General features: G+C 47.9%; 1 protein-coding gene across 1 annotated transcript in view; it reads right to left on the bottom strand.

Annotated features, from left to right (window-relative positions):
* Positions 1-17,193, bottom strand: part of LOC119390124 (Meckel syndrome type 1 protein) — a 77,018-nt gene that overhangs the window by 14,828 nt on the left and 44,997 nt on the right. The window contains exons 4-7 of the mRNA XM_037657680.2: positions 13,983-14,047; positions 9,553-9,622; positions 4,473-4,577; positions 3,599-3,765 (exon numbers count right to left, since the gene is read on the bottom strand). Of these exons, the coding sequence (XP_037513608.1) occupies positions 3,599-3,765; positions 4,473-4,577; positions 9,553-9,622; positions 13,983-14,047 (407 nt within the window). The remainder of the gene's footprint in view (positions 1-3,598; positions 3,766-4,472; positions 4,578-9,552; positions 9,623-13,982; positions 14,048-17,193) is intronic.

Here is a 17,193-nt window from a genome sequence, read left to right as displayed (position 1 = left end):
GCTGCCACCGACCGAGAACCTCTGTCACCATTTCTATTTTCTTTTCTCTTCCTTTGTTGATTTTTCTGCCGGCCCATACGATAAAACGCAGGCGCTCCGCACAGTTCCGACCGCATCCTCAACGTGCCCGTGGCATATCATGCATGTCACGTGCGGCCGCGGCTTTGAGCCGGAATCTCCGCTCGCATAATAGCGCGTCCCGTATCATTTCAGTACAGCAGCGCCGCGATGCTAAGAGCGAGCCGCGCGAACACCTTGGCCCCGTGCCTTAAGGGTATACCGTATATCCCGCTCTGTAGTGCGCTCAAGTGTGTGCGCTGGAAAGGATGCACTGCGAAGACGAATGACTGGCTGGGCGGCACGAGGGGCAGCGGCAATGCCCCCCTTCACCCCTAAATTTTCACCTGCCCCTTCGCCAGGAGCAAATATAGTCAAAACAAAGCTCAGGTTCCCCGCTTCCCGTTCAATTGGTTGGTCAAAACGGTCGCTAGTGCTCAACTTTTCCTGCGGTGACTAGGGGCCCGTTGATTATCTATCACAGTATCACTAAACAAAAGATATATATAAGACTAAGGAGAAATCGAGCTAGGAAGTTTCTGAATCTTTTTTTTTTCCGTGCCCAGAACGGTCCGAATACGATAAAATTGCTTTTTTTTAAAGATATCTGTGACGTCATTGTGGCGTTGCTGCACGAAGTTCAAGCAGTGAGGGATATACATAGCAAAAATTTTGCGCGAAGACATATGTTCCTTGGGTGAGGACTGTGCACATTCGCAGCGTTATTATTATTATTATTATTATTATTATTACTATTATTATTATTATTATTATTATTATTATTATTATTATTATTATTATTATTATTATTATTAATATTATTATTATTAAAAAAGGCACGAAAGCTTCTTAAATACAAAATACGCTGCAAACACCGGAATTACCCTCGCTGAGCACGGTTAGCATTCTCCAGCGGGATTATTCCCTGCAAAATGGATATAAGCTGTGGGATACATAAAAGAAAGAAAAAAGTTCACTCACTGACGAAGTTATCACGCGACCTCCAGGTGTAGACCCGTGCGCGGACTACAAAGTGGAATACGTGGTAGTGTCTCACGCTCCGCGGCTCCTTCCTCGGTCACCGCCGGCTTTGATCAACCACGGAGTGAAAATCCCAGGCTGAAGTTTCGTACGTAAGTGCATCATGGTGGCCAATCGAATTCCACGTGATGGGGAGCTAAAATTCCATTAACTTCTCGGGGGCCGAGGTTGTACTCGAGAGAGACGGGAATGCGAGCAGACGGGAGCTTCGAGGAGGAATTAGACTGGTGCGTTGGAAAGTACACAGTGGTTGATGACGTCACGTGAAGGACAGAAAACTAAGAAAATAAGTATGGTATATCGCTTTTTAAACGCAACCGTGCGAAAGACATCGATGGAACGAAATAAGCGTCGGCTGTAACAAGGTTGTGGGGTCGCCGTTGTCCGTTTTTGATTGGACGCGACGTGGCTTTAAATGGATAGCATAGAGTAGTTCATGACGTCATGTATAAATAGTATATTATTCTATTTTTTTTTTCCTGGATTGCGAGGGCTCACCCTCTGTTAGAGCGGCATCGATCGCCCTGATTGACGAAGTTATAGACATCTCCGCTACTGATATATTTGTTGCTTGCTATTGTTCTCTTAAATTTCAAACTCCATACGCATGCGCCGTTTCGAAGCATTCGAGCTCATTTCGCCTTTTTCTAGGGCACTTATATTTGCGGACGCAGAATAAATATACTTGTGTTTTTCTTAATTATGAAGGTAATGTACTGTAGTTCGTGACTATATGATGACGTCATGGGTTTACGACGTCATAAAGAAGGTGATCCTCGTGTGACGTTGCTTTCGAACGTAACGGCGTAAAGAGCTGTCGGTGAGTGCAGAAAAATACGGTGAGGGTGTACGCGGCCTAACAGTATTGAGACATCGGCATTATCTGCCACCCTGATGAACGAGACGCGACTGTGTTGAGTTGAGCCTAAGCAATACGTACTGCACGTAACTAGCGATACGAAAGACGGCTGAGCAGAAACGCGACGGGCAGTGAATGCATAAAAGTGACAATCAAACAGTTTTACGACCATTGCCGCGGTGCACTATATGGCGATAAGTGGAAACAAAGAAGACAAAAGTGCGGCAACAGAAACTTGCGTCGTCATTATTTACACGCGTGATAAAATGCGCTCGCTCCATCGCCGTCTTTCGAAACTGAGCTCTCAAAAAGTGCGCCATAAAACAAAGCGTGCACTAAGAGAACAGATAAACTGTGTATGGTATGGTGCACGTTGGCCGCATGACTGGGACAGGTTTATATGCACGGTTATATACGTACAGCGCATACTTAGTTTTATACCGATGCGTGCTGGCACGAAGGACGTGACGCACTGCATCTACTTATAAGCATCCTTCTGGTGGTGCGATGAAGTTCCGGTTTCGGCAAAGAATGAATAAGAATACCTATCGCCAGCCACTTAATGCGTCGTGTCACGTTCTGTCGGCGTGGAAGTCGGTATAAAGCAAATCACGCAGCTTCAGTTGCGCATGCGGTCTGGTCTATACAGCCGCCGCATCTTGGCCTCCGCGAAGCGTTAAAAAGAAAAAAAAAAGAGAGAGGGGAAATAGAGAGAGGTGCGTGTGTATCGATGCAATCATGATGCAATCAACGGACGATTACATCTTGCTCACTCTCATAGCGCACCATTTATTTTATTTTATTTTTTTAATTGAGGCCGTTAATCACGGACAACTTGTCTTGGCAATGAAGGGAAGGCTACAGAGCCGAACTACGCGTGTGCTACCGCTGGAGATTATAGTCCCACAATTGCGTCCGTGTTTTCTACGTTAGAATAATAATAAAAAAAAAACATTACTTTATTTTCTACGGGGCGCTGTTTGAAAAAAGGGTAATATATTTTTTGCTTTATGCAGTGTCATTTCGCGTTCTTGCAGCTGTGAAAACGTCGCGCCTTTTACGTGCACCTCACAGTCAAAATGGCGTCTTCGTCTTGCTGGTGAGCCCTCGTGACCCTCCAGCTTTTCCGACGACTCGCCGACGGAGCTTGTGACGAATTTCACTGACAAATGGCCGTCTAAGCCTGTGATGGCCGCTCGAATAATCAAATGGCCGTCACAGGAGATACGGAAGGTTCACAAACCAAGACTAAATTCGAAGCGCACGCCGAACTGGACTACTTCGCGGAGCAGTACAACATGTGCAGTGACTCGCCCCCGTAGCCGTTCCTTCATTGCCAAGAAAAGTTGTCCGCGAGTATAGCGGCCTTTTTGTGTATCCACGAAGGCAATCTAAGCCGACAGAAAGTTAAGTGGGGTGATGAAATTAAGAAGTTCTGAGGCACAAAATGTAATCAGCCCCCGCAAGACTGGGCAAAATTGGAGATCAGTGTGACAGGCCTTCGCCTTGCAGTGGACATAGAACGTGATGATGATTATTGTGGGGGTGGTGATGGTGATCTCGGATCGCCGCAGGACTAATGTGTAGCTGCTAAATGTCCACAACAAACTCTGCTGTCAACGTTTCTCTACGAGTACTCACTTCAGGTGCGCCCCCGTTTTGTCCGGAGGGGGCGGCAACTCCGGGAGGCGGGCCCACGACGCAGAGGTCTTCCATAGGGGGGTCTCCGCCCGTGAAGAACCTGCGCATGCGCGAGACCAGGCTACGGGACAGTGGTCGCCAGGTCAGCAGGGACAGCTCCCTCTGGCCTGCGCATGAGTGCAAGAGTAGGAGCACCATCACCAGTGCGACTACAGCGTGCAGGGACGTGCATATTTTGCAAAAAATCTTGCAAAAAAAAAAGATCTCGCACTTACGGCTGCACTGTTCTTGCTCAAATTTCGTACAAAGCTCGTGTTTTATTCAGGTGAAAACCTTGAATGTCTTATGAGCACAAAAGCTGGCGTTCGACGGCGTCGTGAACACGAATGGTACCAAAATCACGTGACCAAGTGATGAGGTCATATACCGACGTCGTGTCATGACGTCAGAATGGCGGTACGTTGTGACGTCGTCGTGATTTCGTCAGATGACGTCATCACTTAGTCATACGTGGGTTGATACCAAAGGTAATAGAGCAACGGGTCAGTTGCAGAAAGCTAAGGGGAAGTAGGGGGGTGGGGGAGACAATGCGTTCGACTGACAACGTTCGTCAAAGTAGTTTAATGAGTGCTATTGTGAGAGCATAGGGTTTCTCAAGCTCTCCTTAGCGTTAGCTAAAGGCACTGGCAATTTTCGTCGCTATCTTTCAATGTCACACTTGGCACAGTTACTCAAACTTTACGAATAAAATGCGAAGTTGTATTTATTTATGACAAAAAAAAAAGTACCTGCTGCAAAGACTGCAAAGACGGTCTGCAGATAGCAACCGCTCTGAAGGCTTGCAATCGCATGCCTGGTACATGCGTGCACTCACCGGGGATTGCGAGTAGGTCGCAGTATGCGTAGCCTTCCACGCGCAGCCTGCTCCAGCAGTCCAAAGACAGCACCTCGATGAACAGCCGGCCGACCGCTGCAAACGCTGTACGTCCGTTCGTCGTCCAAGGAAATTTCGACAATGAGAACGGACGAAAACACGCACGCATGCACGCGCGCGCGCGCGCGCGCGCGCGCGCACGCACACACACACACACACACACACACACACACACACACACACACACACACACACACACACACACACACACACACACACACACACACACACACACACACACACACACACACACACACACGCGCGCGCGCGCGCACGCGCGCACGCGCACACACACACAATAATCGGCAAATCGCATGCTAATCGAGCGCTCCTTATATTCGCTTTCTATTCGGGAATACATTACTAGGAACAGCCGAACATTTGTTTATACTCGAATAAAACAGGCTAGCTACACTTATTGGAGTCTCGAGTGAGAGAGAGAACGACTGAAGTAAACGAAAATGTTCCCGAATGATTATGATTCAGGAGAGTCGATAACAGAAAGCATTTCGTTTATAATTTATACATGTTTCAACGTTGACCGTATGTCATGTTGCGATAGGCATTCTATACATGCATATGAGAGTCCCAAAATGAGTGAATCGTTTATGCGAACTTGATACTTCACTTGTTTTTGGAAAAGTATGAGCGCATATTCGGTGCCCGATTCGATAGCAAAAATGAACTTGTATTAGATCGGAGTCTGCGATTTCGTTATTGGAACAACCCTACAAATAAAACGCTTCCTATGCTTGTATTTATGCTACACGTTCTTTTCGTGTGTTTACAAAGCCTGTTTGAAGATACACGCATTTGGGCTACAAAAAATGTGTTCTCACTCAGCAACTGTTGTATGTTACCTCGAGAGCCGCTGATCACGCAATAAACAAATTGTGGTGAAAGTGAACGGAATTATGAAGTGGATAATTTAGTTAGCTAGTGGGAGGAATAAGTAGAGTGCACTACAACCGTGATTCGAGGTCGCGATTTTTTTGGCGGCGGCTGCCGCATTTATACGAAGGCGAAATGAGAAAGCGATCACGTACTTATATAGATTTATGCATATATATGCTAAGCAATTGCAGCGATGGCGTAGTGGGTAGAACATCAGCTTCGCATGCAAGAGGTCCGTGGTTCGAATCCCGGTGCCGGACAATTCCCAACCGGATTAAAAAAAAAAAAATCCGCGTGATGATGGAATTGTGTAAAGGCCTGGGGTGCAGCCTCACTGGCGACCACAGCCAGCAATGCACTCCCTCACCAGAGCAGGATTGGCCACCCTGGTGTAGTACTTGGCCACTACCTCCCACATGAATACACCAATTAACCCTCGGCCCTCAGTCCCCAGCGGCTGCGAAGCAACTGACCAAGGCGGCGGTCAGACCTGCGACGCAGCAGAGGGTGCTAAGAATCTCTGGGTCCGGACAGGCCGCCATTGGAATCTGAACTTGGCTACATATAACGCTAGAACTTTATCTAGTGAGGCGAGTCTAGCTGTACTATTCGAGGAATTAGAGGGTGTTAAATGGGATGTAATAGGGCTCAGTGAGGTTAGGAGACCACAGGAGGCTTATACAGTGCTGAAGAACGGACACGTCCTATGCTATCGTGGCTTAGCTGACAGAAGAGAACTAGGAGTGGGGTTCCTTATTCATAAAAATATAGCTGGCAATATAGAGGAATATTATAGCATTAATGAGAGGGTTTTATGTATCGTGATTAAGTTTAATAAGAGGTACAGGATGAAGGTGATACAGGCCTACGCGCCTACATCGAGCCATGATGATCAACTGGTTGAACGCTTCCACGAAGACGTAGAATCAGCAATGAGTAGGGTAAAGACACAGTATACTGTACTGATGGGCGACTTTAATGCAAAAGTAGGCAAGAAGCAGGCTGGAGATCATGCAGTTGGGGAATATGGCATCGGCTCTAGAAATGCCAGAGGGGAGTTACTAGTAGAGTTCGCAGAACGCAATAATTTGCGGATCTTGAATACCTTCTACAGAAAACGGACTACTCGTAAGTGGACGTGGAGGAGTCCTAATGGCGAAACTAAAAATGAAATAGACTTCATAATGTGCGACCACCCGGGCATTATACAGGATGTGGAAGTAGTTAACAAGATCCGATGCAGTGACCATAGAATGGTAAGATCTAGAATTCAACTAGACGTGAGGAAGGAACGGCAGAAACTGATACGCAAGAAGAAGCCGATTAATGAACTAGCTCTGCGAGGGAAAGTACAAGAATTCAGAGTTTCACTTCAGAATAGGTACGCGGCTTTAACCGAGGAAACCGACCTTAGCGTTGACGCAATGAATGATAATCTGACTAGTATCATTAAGGAGTGTGCAGTGGAAGTCGGGGGTACAGTCGTTAGACAGGACACTGGTAAGCTATCCCAAGAGACGAAAAACCTCACTAAGAAACGTCAAGCTATGAAAGCCTCAAATGCAACAGACAAAATAGAGCTGGCGGAGCTTTCGAAGTTGATCAATAGGCGTAAAGTAGCCGACATAAGAAAGTATAATATGGAGAGAATTGAGCATGCTCTAAAGAACGGAAGAAGCCTCAAAGCTACGAAGACAAAACTGTGCATAGGCAAAAATCAGATGTATGCATTAAGGGACAAGGATGGCAAGGTCACAACCAATATGGATAGAATAGTTGAGGTAGCGGAAGAGTTCTACAGAGATCTGTACAGCAGCCGAGACAGTCAGGATGATAATGTAAGAAGCAGCAATATCCCAGAGGAATCTGACATCCCACCAGTATTAACAGGAGAAGTAAAGAAAGCCCTAAAGGGAATGCAAAGAGGCAAAGCCGCTGGTGAGGATCAGATAACATCAGACCTGCTGAAAGACGGTGGAGAGATTATGTTAGAGAAACTGGCCACCCTGTATACGAAGTGTCTCTCGACAGGGAGGATACCAGAATCTTGGAGGAATGCCAACATCATCTTGATCCATAAGAAAGGGGACGTCAAGGACCTGAAAAATTACAGGCCCATCAGCTTACTGTCCGTTGTCTACAAGCTATTCACAAAAGTTATTGCTAACAGAATTAATAGGACATTAGAGTTTAATCAACCAAGGGACCAGGCAGGATTTCGTACAGGCTTCTCAACAATAGACCATATTCATACTATCAATCATGTGATAGAGAAATGCGCGGAATACAACCAACCCCTATACATAGCCTTCATAGATTACGAGAAGGCATTTGATTCGGTGGAGACATCAGCAGTCATGCAAGCACTGCGGAATCAGGGCATCGACGAAGCCTATATAAACATAATGGAAGACATCTACAGCGCATCCACAGCCACTATAGTCCTTCATAAAGAAAGCGACAGAATCCCAATAAAGAAGGGCGTACGACAGGGAGACACGATCTCTCCAATGCTATTCACCGCGTGTTTACAGGAGGTTTTCAGGGCCCTAGATTGGGAAGAATTAGGGATAAGAGTTAATGGAGAGTATCTCAGTAATCTGCGATTCGCTGATGACATTGCATTGATGAGTAACGCGGGAGACGAATTACAGCTCATGATTACTGAACTGGATACGGAAAGTAGAAGAGTAGGTCTGAAAATTAATATGCATAAAACTAAAGTAATGTGGAACAATCTTGGCAGAGAACAGCGCTTTGCGATAGGTGGCGAGACGCTGGAAGTTGTAAAGGAGTACGTCTACTTAGGACAGGTAGTAACCGCGGAGCCGAACCATGAGAGTGAAATAACTAGGAGAATAAGGATGGGATGGGGCTCATTCGGCAAGCACTATCAAATCATGAATGGTAGTCTACCACTATCTCTCAAGAGGAAGGTATATAACAGCTGCATCTTACCGGTACTTACCTACGGAGCAGAAACCTGGAGACTTACAAAGAGGGTTCAACTTAAATTGAGGACGACGCAGCGAGCGATGGAAAGGAAAATGATAGGTGTAACCTTAAGAGACAGGAAGAGAGCAGAGTGGGTCAGGGAACAAACGGGGGTTAAGGATATCATAGTTGAAATTAAGAAGAAGAAATGGATATGGGCCGGCCACGTAGCACGTCGGCAGGATAACCGGTGGTCATTAAGGGTAACTGACTGGATTCCAAGAGAGGGCAAACGCGTGAGGGGAAGACAGAAAATTAGGTGGGTAGATGAGATTAAGAAGTTTGCAGGTATAACGTGGCAGCAGAAAGCACAGGACCGAGTTGATTGGCGGAGCATGGGAGAGGCCTTCGCCCTGCAGTGGGCGTAGACAGGCTGATGATGATGATGCTAAGCAACCAGGGGCGTAGCTAGACTTTTTTGGGGGGAGGGGGTTGTGAACCACCTTTTATATTCGTGTGTGTAGCCCAACCCTCCCATGGCTATACGTCAATGTAAGTAACCGTTGAAATTGATCTAGAGTATCCCGTTGTGGTGTGCCTCGTAATAATACACTTGTTTTAGTACGTAAAGTTCCAGAATTTTATTTATATTTTTTTCCCACTGCCATGCAACATCATTCGTGCGTGAGGTCTGCTTCAAGATCTCGTTTTTTGTTGTTGTTGTTGTTGTTGTTGTTGTTGTTGAATAGGCACCACTTGAGTGAAGCTTGACTCCACATGACCTGCCACGGTGGTATAGTATATATGGTGCTCGACTTCTGACCCGCCGGTCGCGGGATCGAATCCCGGCTGCGGCGGCCGTATTTTCGATGGAGGCAGAAATGCATGAGGCCCGTGTACTTAGATTTAGGTGTACGTTAAAGAACACCAGATGGTCAAAATTTCCGGAGCCCTCCACTACGGCGTCTCTCATAATCAAATGGTGGTTTTGGGACGTTAAACCCCAAGAATTATTATTACATATGACTCTCAGCATATGTGCGTTGGACCCTAAAACTCTTTTTTAAATTGTATCTAACTAAAGTAATTTTTTTCCCACATCTGCCTTTCTCTCCGGGAAAGACGCAATATCTCGTCATTTTCGAGGACAGATCGTCACAAGGCCGACAATAACAGGGGCTGTATACCCTACCTTCCTGGTCTGTGCCCGCTGTGTTCTCCAACTCGAGCTCGAACGGGTGAGAAAAGTGCGCCACCTCCGCCTGTTTCGGAGAGACAACGAGACGACATCGACATCATCGGCGAAACAATACGAGGCCACCTCGTGTACACAGCCTTCCGCTCATAACGATGCGGCGCGTTGTAGGATAAGGCGTCCTAACTTTAAACATTATTAATTTGTACCCTGATTACGTTGCATACCTTGCTTACAGCAGTTGAAAAATCCTCGAACAGCAGGGGCCACTGCTTACAGCAGTGACAGATATCGTGCGAAGACGATCGGAACAGTTGATTCTGTCTACACCTTACTTGCTGATGCGGTCATTATTTCGGCTCACTTAGCGCATTGCCCCCGTTTACACGCATGGATGCGATCCGCCATGTTGTCGTATACATGTAAACGCGCTTTCGGGCCCAGAAAACCACCCCTGCTTGGCGCGTTGTAACATTATAGCGATCTCGGTCAGTTGGTACACATTTTTGAGGATTTGGCCCAGCCAAAAGACGAAACATAGAAAAGTGGCACAGACAACGGCTGAACATGGACCAGTCGTTGTGTGTGGCACTTCTCTGTGTTTCGCCTTTTGGTTCGTTCATATCCCCAACAACGTGATTATAGCGAAAAAAGCAGTCTGGGAACTAGAGGTTTCGTATGGAAAACGTTCTCATGACGTCACTTTCGTCTCTCCTGTTCGTTATTTTAGCAGTTTGTTTCGTGATGAACTTCAGCAACCTTATTGGGAGCACGGCTCGGCGTACTTCTGCACCAGCCCGGTAATAACTGCGGTATGTCGGCAAGTGTTTAAAGACTTATTGCCGTTCCTCTATGTGCACGTGGTAAGGACGGATGGCTCGATGCAGTTCTCGGTATACGGGAAACAAAGTGGACGCTATCTCATCGCTCATTCCAGCATAACTCTACAAAATAAGGAAGCGTTGATAACATAGATTTCTATGTTTGCTGTGCACTTTGTTGAAAGTCGTCATCAAGGCTGCCAGTTAGCGATCGGGTGGATAGCAGCCACTGAAGCAAGAAATACGCTGCATCCCCGAGCAGATATCCACCTGCGAAGCGATTGCGTGAGATAGGTATACGTGTCAGCTAAAGGAAATCTTGAAGGATTAAATTACTGCTCATATGCACAGGCTGAGTGCAAAATTATGTTTGTGCGATTGCACACGCGACTAATGCAACTGATTGGGTTTTGCTTTCTGGTGCCTCGTCAATTAACATTAATGTCCTGAATGGAAACGCACGCAATAACTCGATCACCTTCGCATTTGGAAAGTCCCACTTCGTAGAAGAAGCATTCCCGCAGCACCCTTGCGTCGTGAACGCTTCCGGGAAAACCGACGAACACCGAACGCATCGATGAATGCCATGTCCGCATGCCAAATTCCTTGGAGTATGATGGAGTGAAATTTATTAAGATTGTAATGAGACTCCTCAGACTCCGTGGGCCTCGAAATGCGGGTATGGCACCCATCAGTGGCCCGCCGCGATGACGTCCGGCAGTCCAGTTGTACGTTCCACGACGAATGAGTGCGTCTTGGAAGGCGCGTTTCGTCCGCTCCTTTTCCTCCCGGTCCGGTCACCGAATTTCCCGTGCGCTGATGGAAAAGGAAGTCCAGCACACGGCAAATTGCCACATGCACTGTAGATTCGCTGACATCGAACTCGTCGGCGATTTGATACATCGACATCTGCTGGCCGATGTATGTCAGTGCAACAAGAAGCGTCTTTTCGGCTGATATCTTCGGTCGTCCTCGGAGGCCTTGAGGACAAAATGCTGAAGATTCGAACTCCTCAACCAGGGCTGCACAAGTATTCCTGGATAGACTGAGTAACATTTTTAACTTCAAGGTCCATATGCGCCGGCACGACGTTTTCGACGTACTTACGTATGCGTGGTGGCCGAGCCGCTAAACGCATCGTGCCACGGAGCGAGGGGTCGCAGGTTTTCAAAGTACAGTGGGACTCTATGCCGGTCTTTTCGTTGCAGTCTGCTTATCAGCAGACACACAACGAGATCTTCAGCATTGTTATCCTCGTACACAAGGGTTCGGCGACGCCTGCAGAGTCTGCGAGCGCGCAGCAAGGCCAACAGCTCAGCGATCGTGGCTAACAAAACTTGGACTATATAGCATGTTATGTGGCTACCACCAGACGACACAAATGAAGAGCAGACAGCGCGGTTGTGAGCCGGCCAGGCACGATCCTGACATTCGATTTTGCCTCCCTCGACCGCTTTCTTGTTGCCAGAAGTTTTTAGGCCACGGGATATAACGTCATTTCCTGTCGGAGCCGGGACCCGCTGGCAGGTTTCTGGCAGCCTGCTGGCTGCCAGAAAGTGGAAAATTGAAGAGCCCCAAAGCTGATGAAAGTCAGGTGCCACACGCAAAAGAACGGCTACTCAGGAGCCCATGATCAAGGCGCCTGCACGTGTGCTGCACACACCAACCTCCACGCTTGGACACTTCCTACCACGACCGAAAGACAGGTCGCCTAACGAAAAGGCACCAAAGAGATTGTTCACGCCATCCGGCGTGATGAGTGGGACGCCTCGTACATACATGTTGGTGAAATGAAAAGCCTGCTTTCCCGAAATGCTGCGTCAACACGACGTGTGGAATTTCGACCGCCAAAGAAGTGCCCTCGCCGAGGATTCGTTGACCTCGAGGTCAACCCCCCCCCCCCTTTTGCGGAGTCGTGGCACACATGGGCGACACTCCCGAAAACATTTACCGGTTGACAGGGGCGCTGCCAAGTGTTTATCTCTAAGGTCCCTGTATTTTTCTTATTTATCTCAATGTCCTCCGCCGTGCCTAGGGAAGGCACTCTAAGGAAAACAAATGCGGCCGCCCCCACTCAACCGAAGAAAGAAGCTCCTGGAAGGGCTGCAGCGGATCTTTGCCCTTCTTGAAGAAAGACCTCTCTCCCTGATCCCGAAACGACCCGACAAGTAACCTCATTCTTTGCTGCCGGAACAAGACGGGGTGGACGGCACTGTGCCATCACCCTCTATAATCGCAGGCTAACCACATTACTGTCTTTTATACTGTCTTATACACAACTAATGAAACAAGCCAAGGAAAGCATAGGGTACATAAATGCCCCACAAAAAAGTGGGCGATGGAGCGCCCTCCGTCGTAGCTCAAATGGTAGAGTGTCGGACGCGTATTTCGAAGGTTGTGGGTTCGGATCCCGACGGGAAGGGTGATTTTTTGTCCACTTTAATTTCTTTCAGTTTAAGTGAGAATCATAACAATACAGCTAAGGAACCTCAAATAATGTCCCCTATGTATTCCTTGGCTTAACTGTCTGTCGGTTTCATCACTTGTGCATAGTACAGAAAACGAGCCCCTCGGACAATTCCCCTTCTTTCGAACATTCCTGTCTAATCACTTAGTCTATGTATTTCCGCGACTGGCTGTCGCTGGCCGCTCGGCTGGCCGCTCGGCTGGCAGCACGGTGTAGCTAGGAGGGAAGACAGAGACCATGCCCTTTTGTGTCCTCCCTCGAAAAAGCGTTCCCGCAAAGGGTCGCCTGAGGTTGATCCCCACAGCTAGGCTACTTTTCAAGGATTTCCCGAAGAAGCCAGACAATTGGACAGTCGAACGCGCTAGGAAGGCGCATCGCACTAATGCGCCAGGCAGGGGTGGCTTTGCTTGTCGCTCGCGAATGCTATCTAGTTGTATTGATTATTTTCTTATCGAGCTAAGCGTGGCTGTGCAAAGCTGTTTGTTTAGTGTTTCATTAAGGGGATACGAAGTCTATCGAGTTTGCACGCTGAGCTAGGCGCGGTGTCAGCGTATGTGGCATAATAAAAATTAACCAAACTTAATGGCGAAATCGAAACCGATGCACCGGTGAGCGCAACAAGCGGACGACCAAAATGACGTCATTGTTCAAGACAACGATTACAGAGGTGTGGTTCTTCCGCGTTCGTTAACGTACGCGCGCCATCCGTGCTATAATTGCAAGCAAAGCCCGCACACCCACACAGCGAAGTCGATTCTGGACGTCTCAGAAGAATATGGCAGTTGTGCTCTTCCGCGTTTCGGTTTCGATTTCGCCGCTGAATATGGTTGAATTTCATTACTTCGCAGTTATTACTAGAGGGCGCTTTTTCGAAATCTCAAAGCTGCAATGGGTTCTTCGCGTGAAGGAGTTCAATTCTCCCATTTGACATAACCGCCTAACTCCACTAATTAAAAAAGTTCATCAATTTAACTTTCTTAATTTCAGTCCCAAATGATGTCTTTAACCATCAAGATGTCTGCTGCTACAGAAAAAAGCAATTGTGAAGGCATCGAACAAATATCGCATTTCACGGATTTTTTTTAGGATTTTCGGACACATTTATTGAAACACCCTGTATAACTCGCACGTCTACTCACGCGTCCTTTGGACTTGGTTCGGGAACACTGCGTCACGCCGAACAGCGGGCACGACGAAGTCCAACCTGCGTAGGGAGTTACAAATGCGGTTAATACGGCCGCAAATGAGTGCATGCATGTCCGGATGTAATAACAGCGAGCATAAGAATACCAGTGGTATGTGCTGATGACAAACAGTCTAACAAAAAAAAAATGTCGTTGGAGCCAACGTTATTTCAGCAAAGGGATTTGTCTTAATCGCCGCGACCAAGTCACATTGTGGAAACGAACATTGGCTCCAGCGACGTTCCATGTTCGACAATTTCTTATCACATTTTTTGTTTTGTTTTTTCTTCGTTTATTCTAGCGTATATGTCACAGGAGAAGGGAGGACGACAGTAAGAATCAGAGACCTCACGCATGGTACGGATAATTAAAATTGCATTTAAGGTCAGAGTAAGGAGCCAAGACAAGACAGTGCCTGAGGAAGATCGAGAAACACACGTCGAAGGAGCCGGGTTGATGTTTCGTGATTCGGCAACTCGCAGGCTAAAGCGTGGTGGTACTGTAGGCGTCTTTGGAAATGGTAAATCTTGTTCACAGCTAACTGCTTGTTCATGTCGAAGGGTAGCAAGTGGTGCACAACAACGAGTACAGGAGTGCTCATAGTAATGAGAGGGGGGCCCGGTTCGCTCGCTACCTATCGAGAGAAGTCTTCGTGGCCTATATGTACTTCGTCCGGTAATGATGGTGATAACGGCGGTCGTTACGTTAAGCCGAATTAGCACAGCGCCGACACTACCTAGGAATGCATGCCTCCTTCCTGGGCCATCAAAAAAAGCAAACATTAGGAGATCATTGTGCCACACCTGAACAACTGTAACGGGATTGAATTACAAATGACGTAAATGGGAGGCCCGGGGCCTCCTATTTACGTGCTGCAGTGCTTCTGGTGTCACGCCGTATTTTGCGCCGATAGCTGCCACAAGTGATAGTTAGTATCTCCTCTGTAATGCTGTCGCATTAGGTGATGTGACTGTACCGTCCTGCGCATGCGCCGTTCGCGCTGCTCTCTTCAAGAAGGAGTTTCCTGCATAACACTCCTAAGTTGCTCTTCTATTACTGTACGGTAATACGGTAATGGGAGTAGGTGTTACGTCACCCATGAGCTTAAAATTTCCGCTCGTCTTCCTGTTACGCAAGGGAGCGCCGCGAGCTATAAATACGCGCTGATCGGATAAAGGCACGCATTGGGCGCGACGGTGCAGATTGCCCGACGGCGTTACGACAGTCAAGAGGTACGAGAAGACGCGGGCGCGTGCAACGTGATCGTCGGGCTCCAAGCCGACCTGATCTTTGACGGCTTCCTCGCGTGTTACCTAACTGTCGCTATCCACTTTAGGGACTCTGCTGCCTTGACTGCACAACTCGCGCCGCCTCCCCCCCAGAGGAGGAACCAATACCATCTCTCTGTTTTTGTTGTTCTTCTTCTGCGCCCACCAGCCTTGCAGTTGAGCTGACGTAAGAGACGACCCGGCGTTTCGTAACCACGCCCTGGCTGGCTGGCACGTGCCGGTTCCGTAAGTGCCACGAACACGCAAGGGTGTACAGCACCAACAGTCCTGAACGTGCAGTGCGTGAGGCCCTTGCGAAAGATAGGATATAGAAACTCAGACAAAAGAAATATGTATTGCTCCGGGAAAAAGAAAAGGCGGGTTCCTTGATAAGTCGGCGCTTATCACGCTGGGTTACGCAACAGTTTTGTTTATGATAACGGAACAAATTCACGGAGCTTTTTTCTTTTCTCGATATTTACGATTGCTTGGCAGCCTTCGCTGATATTTCCAGTGTCAAAGGCGAAGCTTTTTTTCATTTTTCAGATAAAGGGACGGTTGGAAGAGGTACCTGCTCTTTTGAAGGAGACTGTGCCGCCAAGGAAATCAGCCATCGTGTTGACCGAGACTTGGAAAGTTATTTAAGCAAGGTTAATTCATTCCTGCAGCAGCAGTATATAATGCAGGTCTAAAACAAAAAAGAAAAATGTTTTAGAGTAACAGAGAGCTGAGCTTATTAAACAGACATGGCGTCAAACGGGGACACAAATGTTTGCGGTGTCTTGACTTCTCTCTCGTGTCCGTGTTTGACGCCCTGCCTCTTTAGGAAAAATGCTTATTCGCTCCCTCTGTCTCTGTCTTTATACTTTTTCGTCCGCGGTTGGCGCTCCTTTCCGACTACAAAAGATGAACTGCGCCCAGAACTCTATAAGCGACCGTCGTGGTGTGGATCCATCCAGTAACGAGATGTCTGGGAGCCGTGGCGTTCCACCCCACATATATTTATACACCTTCGCCCTATAAAGTCTTCGGACGTGATCTGTCAACCACCCTCTGTTAACAGTGCATCACTGAACGGACTCTCTGCCTTATATACTGCCTTATATACTGCCTCATTGCAGCATTATACGACTAAAGACAAGATAACTTGTTCCTGAGCTATAGTTGGCTAACACTTGAAGTCATATAGTAGCGGTGGGAAAATCCCTCGCATAGCGCCACCGGCAATGCACGTGTGGTTTCCAGTACTGTCTACCGTTTCGCGTTTGTTTAATTTTGCGCTACCATGACTTCTCGGCGTATTAAAGGGGTCATGAACCACTTTTCCAAGTAATGATCTAATGGCCTCAGTATCGGAGTGTACTGCCTCCCGAATCGATTGCCGCAAAAATTTCTCGAATCCGTCAAGAATCAGCGGAGTTACGGGGGTTTGGCGCACGCTCCCAGCGCTTTCTCTCTTTTCTCGTGCCGGCGAGCGCACTGGAAGCTAGACAGGGAGGGATGGCATGGGGGAAAGAAGTTACGCCAGCGCGCGTCATGAAACGCGATCGCTCTCCCGCTGTGATTCGCTTGCGCGAGTGCGGCTACCGTGTACTGAGGAGTGCGGCGCCGGCAAGTGGCGGCCCCCCGCGGCAAGAAGCGCATCTGATCCGAACACCGCTCTCGATTTACGTCGGCTATCGGCCAATAAGCATGCTATGTCTCTTGCGACGTACAGCGGACAGACGCCCCGCCCACCGACGAGAGTGAGAACCGGCCTCTGTTTGAAAAGAGGGTGCCTGGGGAAACGGCAACTTCGCGCTCCGGTTGTGGCCATTACGCGGCGCGCACGACTGTAATATTTGGCAGAGCAGTTCATAGCCGTGTCAGCTTTCCGCAGGATGTGTTTTTTCAATCAG

Source organism: Rhipicephalus sanguineus, chromosome 4, assembly GCF_013339695.2.
Source record: "Rhipicephalus sanguineus isolate Rsan-2018 chromosome 4, BIME_Rsan_1.4, whole genome shotgun sequence".
In the NCBI taxonomy this organism is placed as follows: domain Eukaryota; kingdom Metazoa; phylum Arthropoda; class Arachnida; order Ixodida; family Ixodidae; genus Rhipicephalus; species Rhipicephalus sanguineus.
This window is presented reverse-complemented; position numbering and strand designations above follow the sequence as displayed.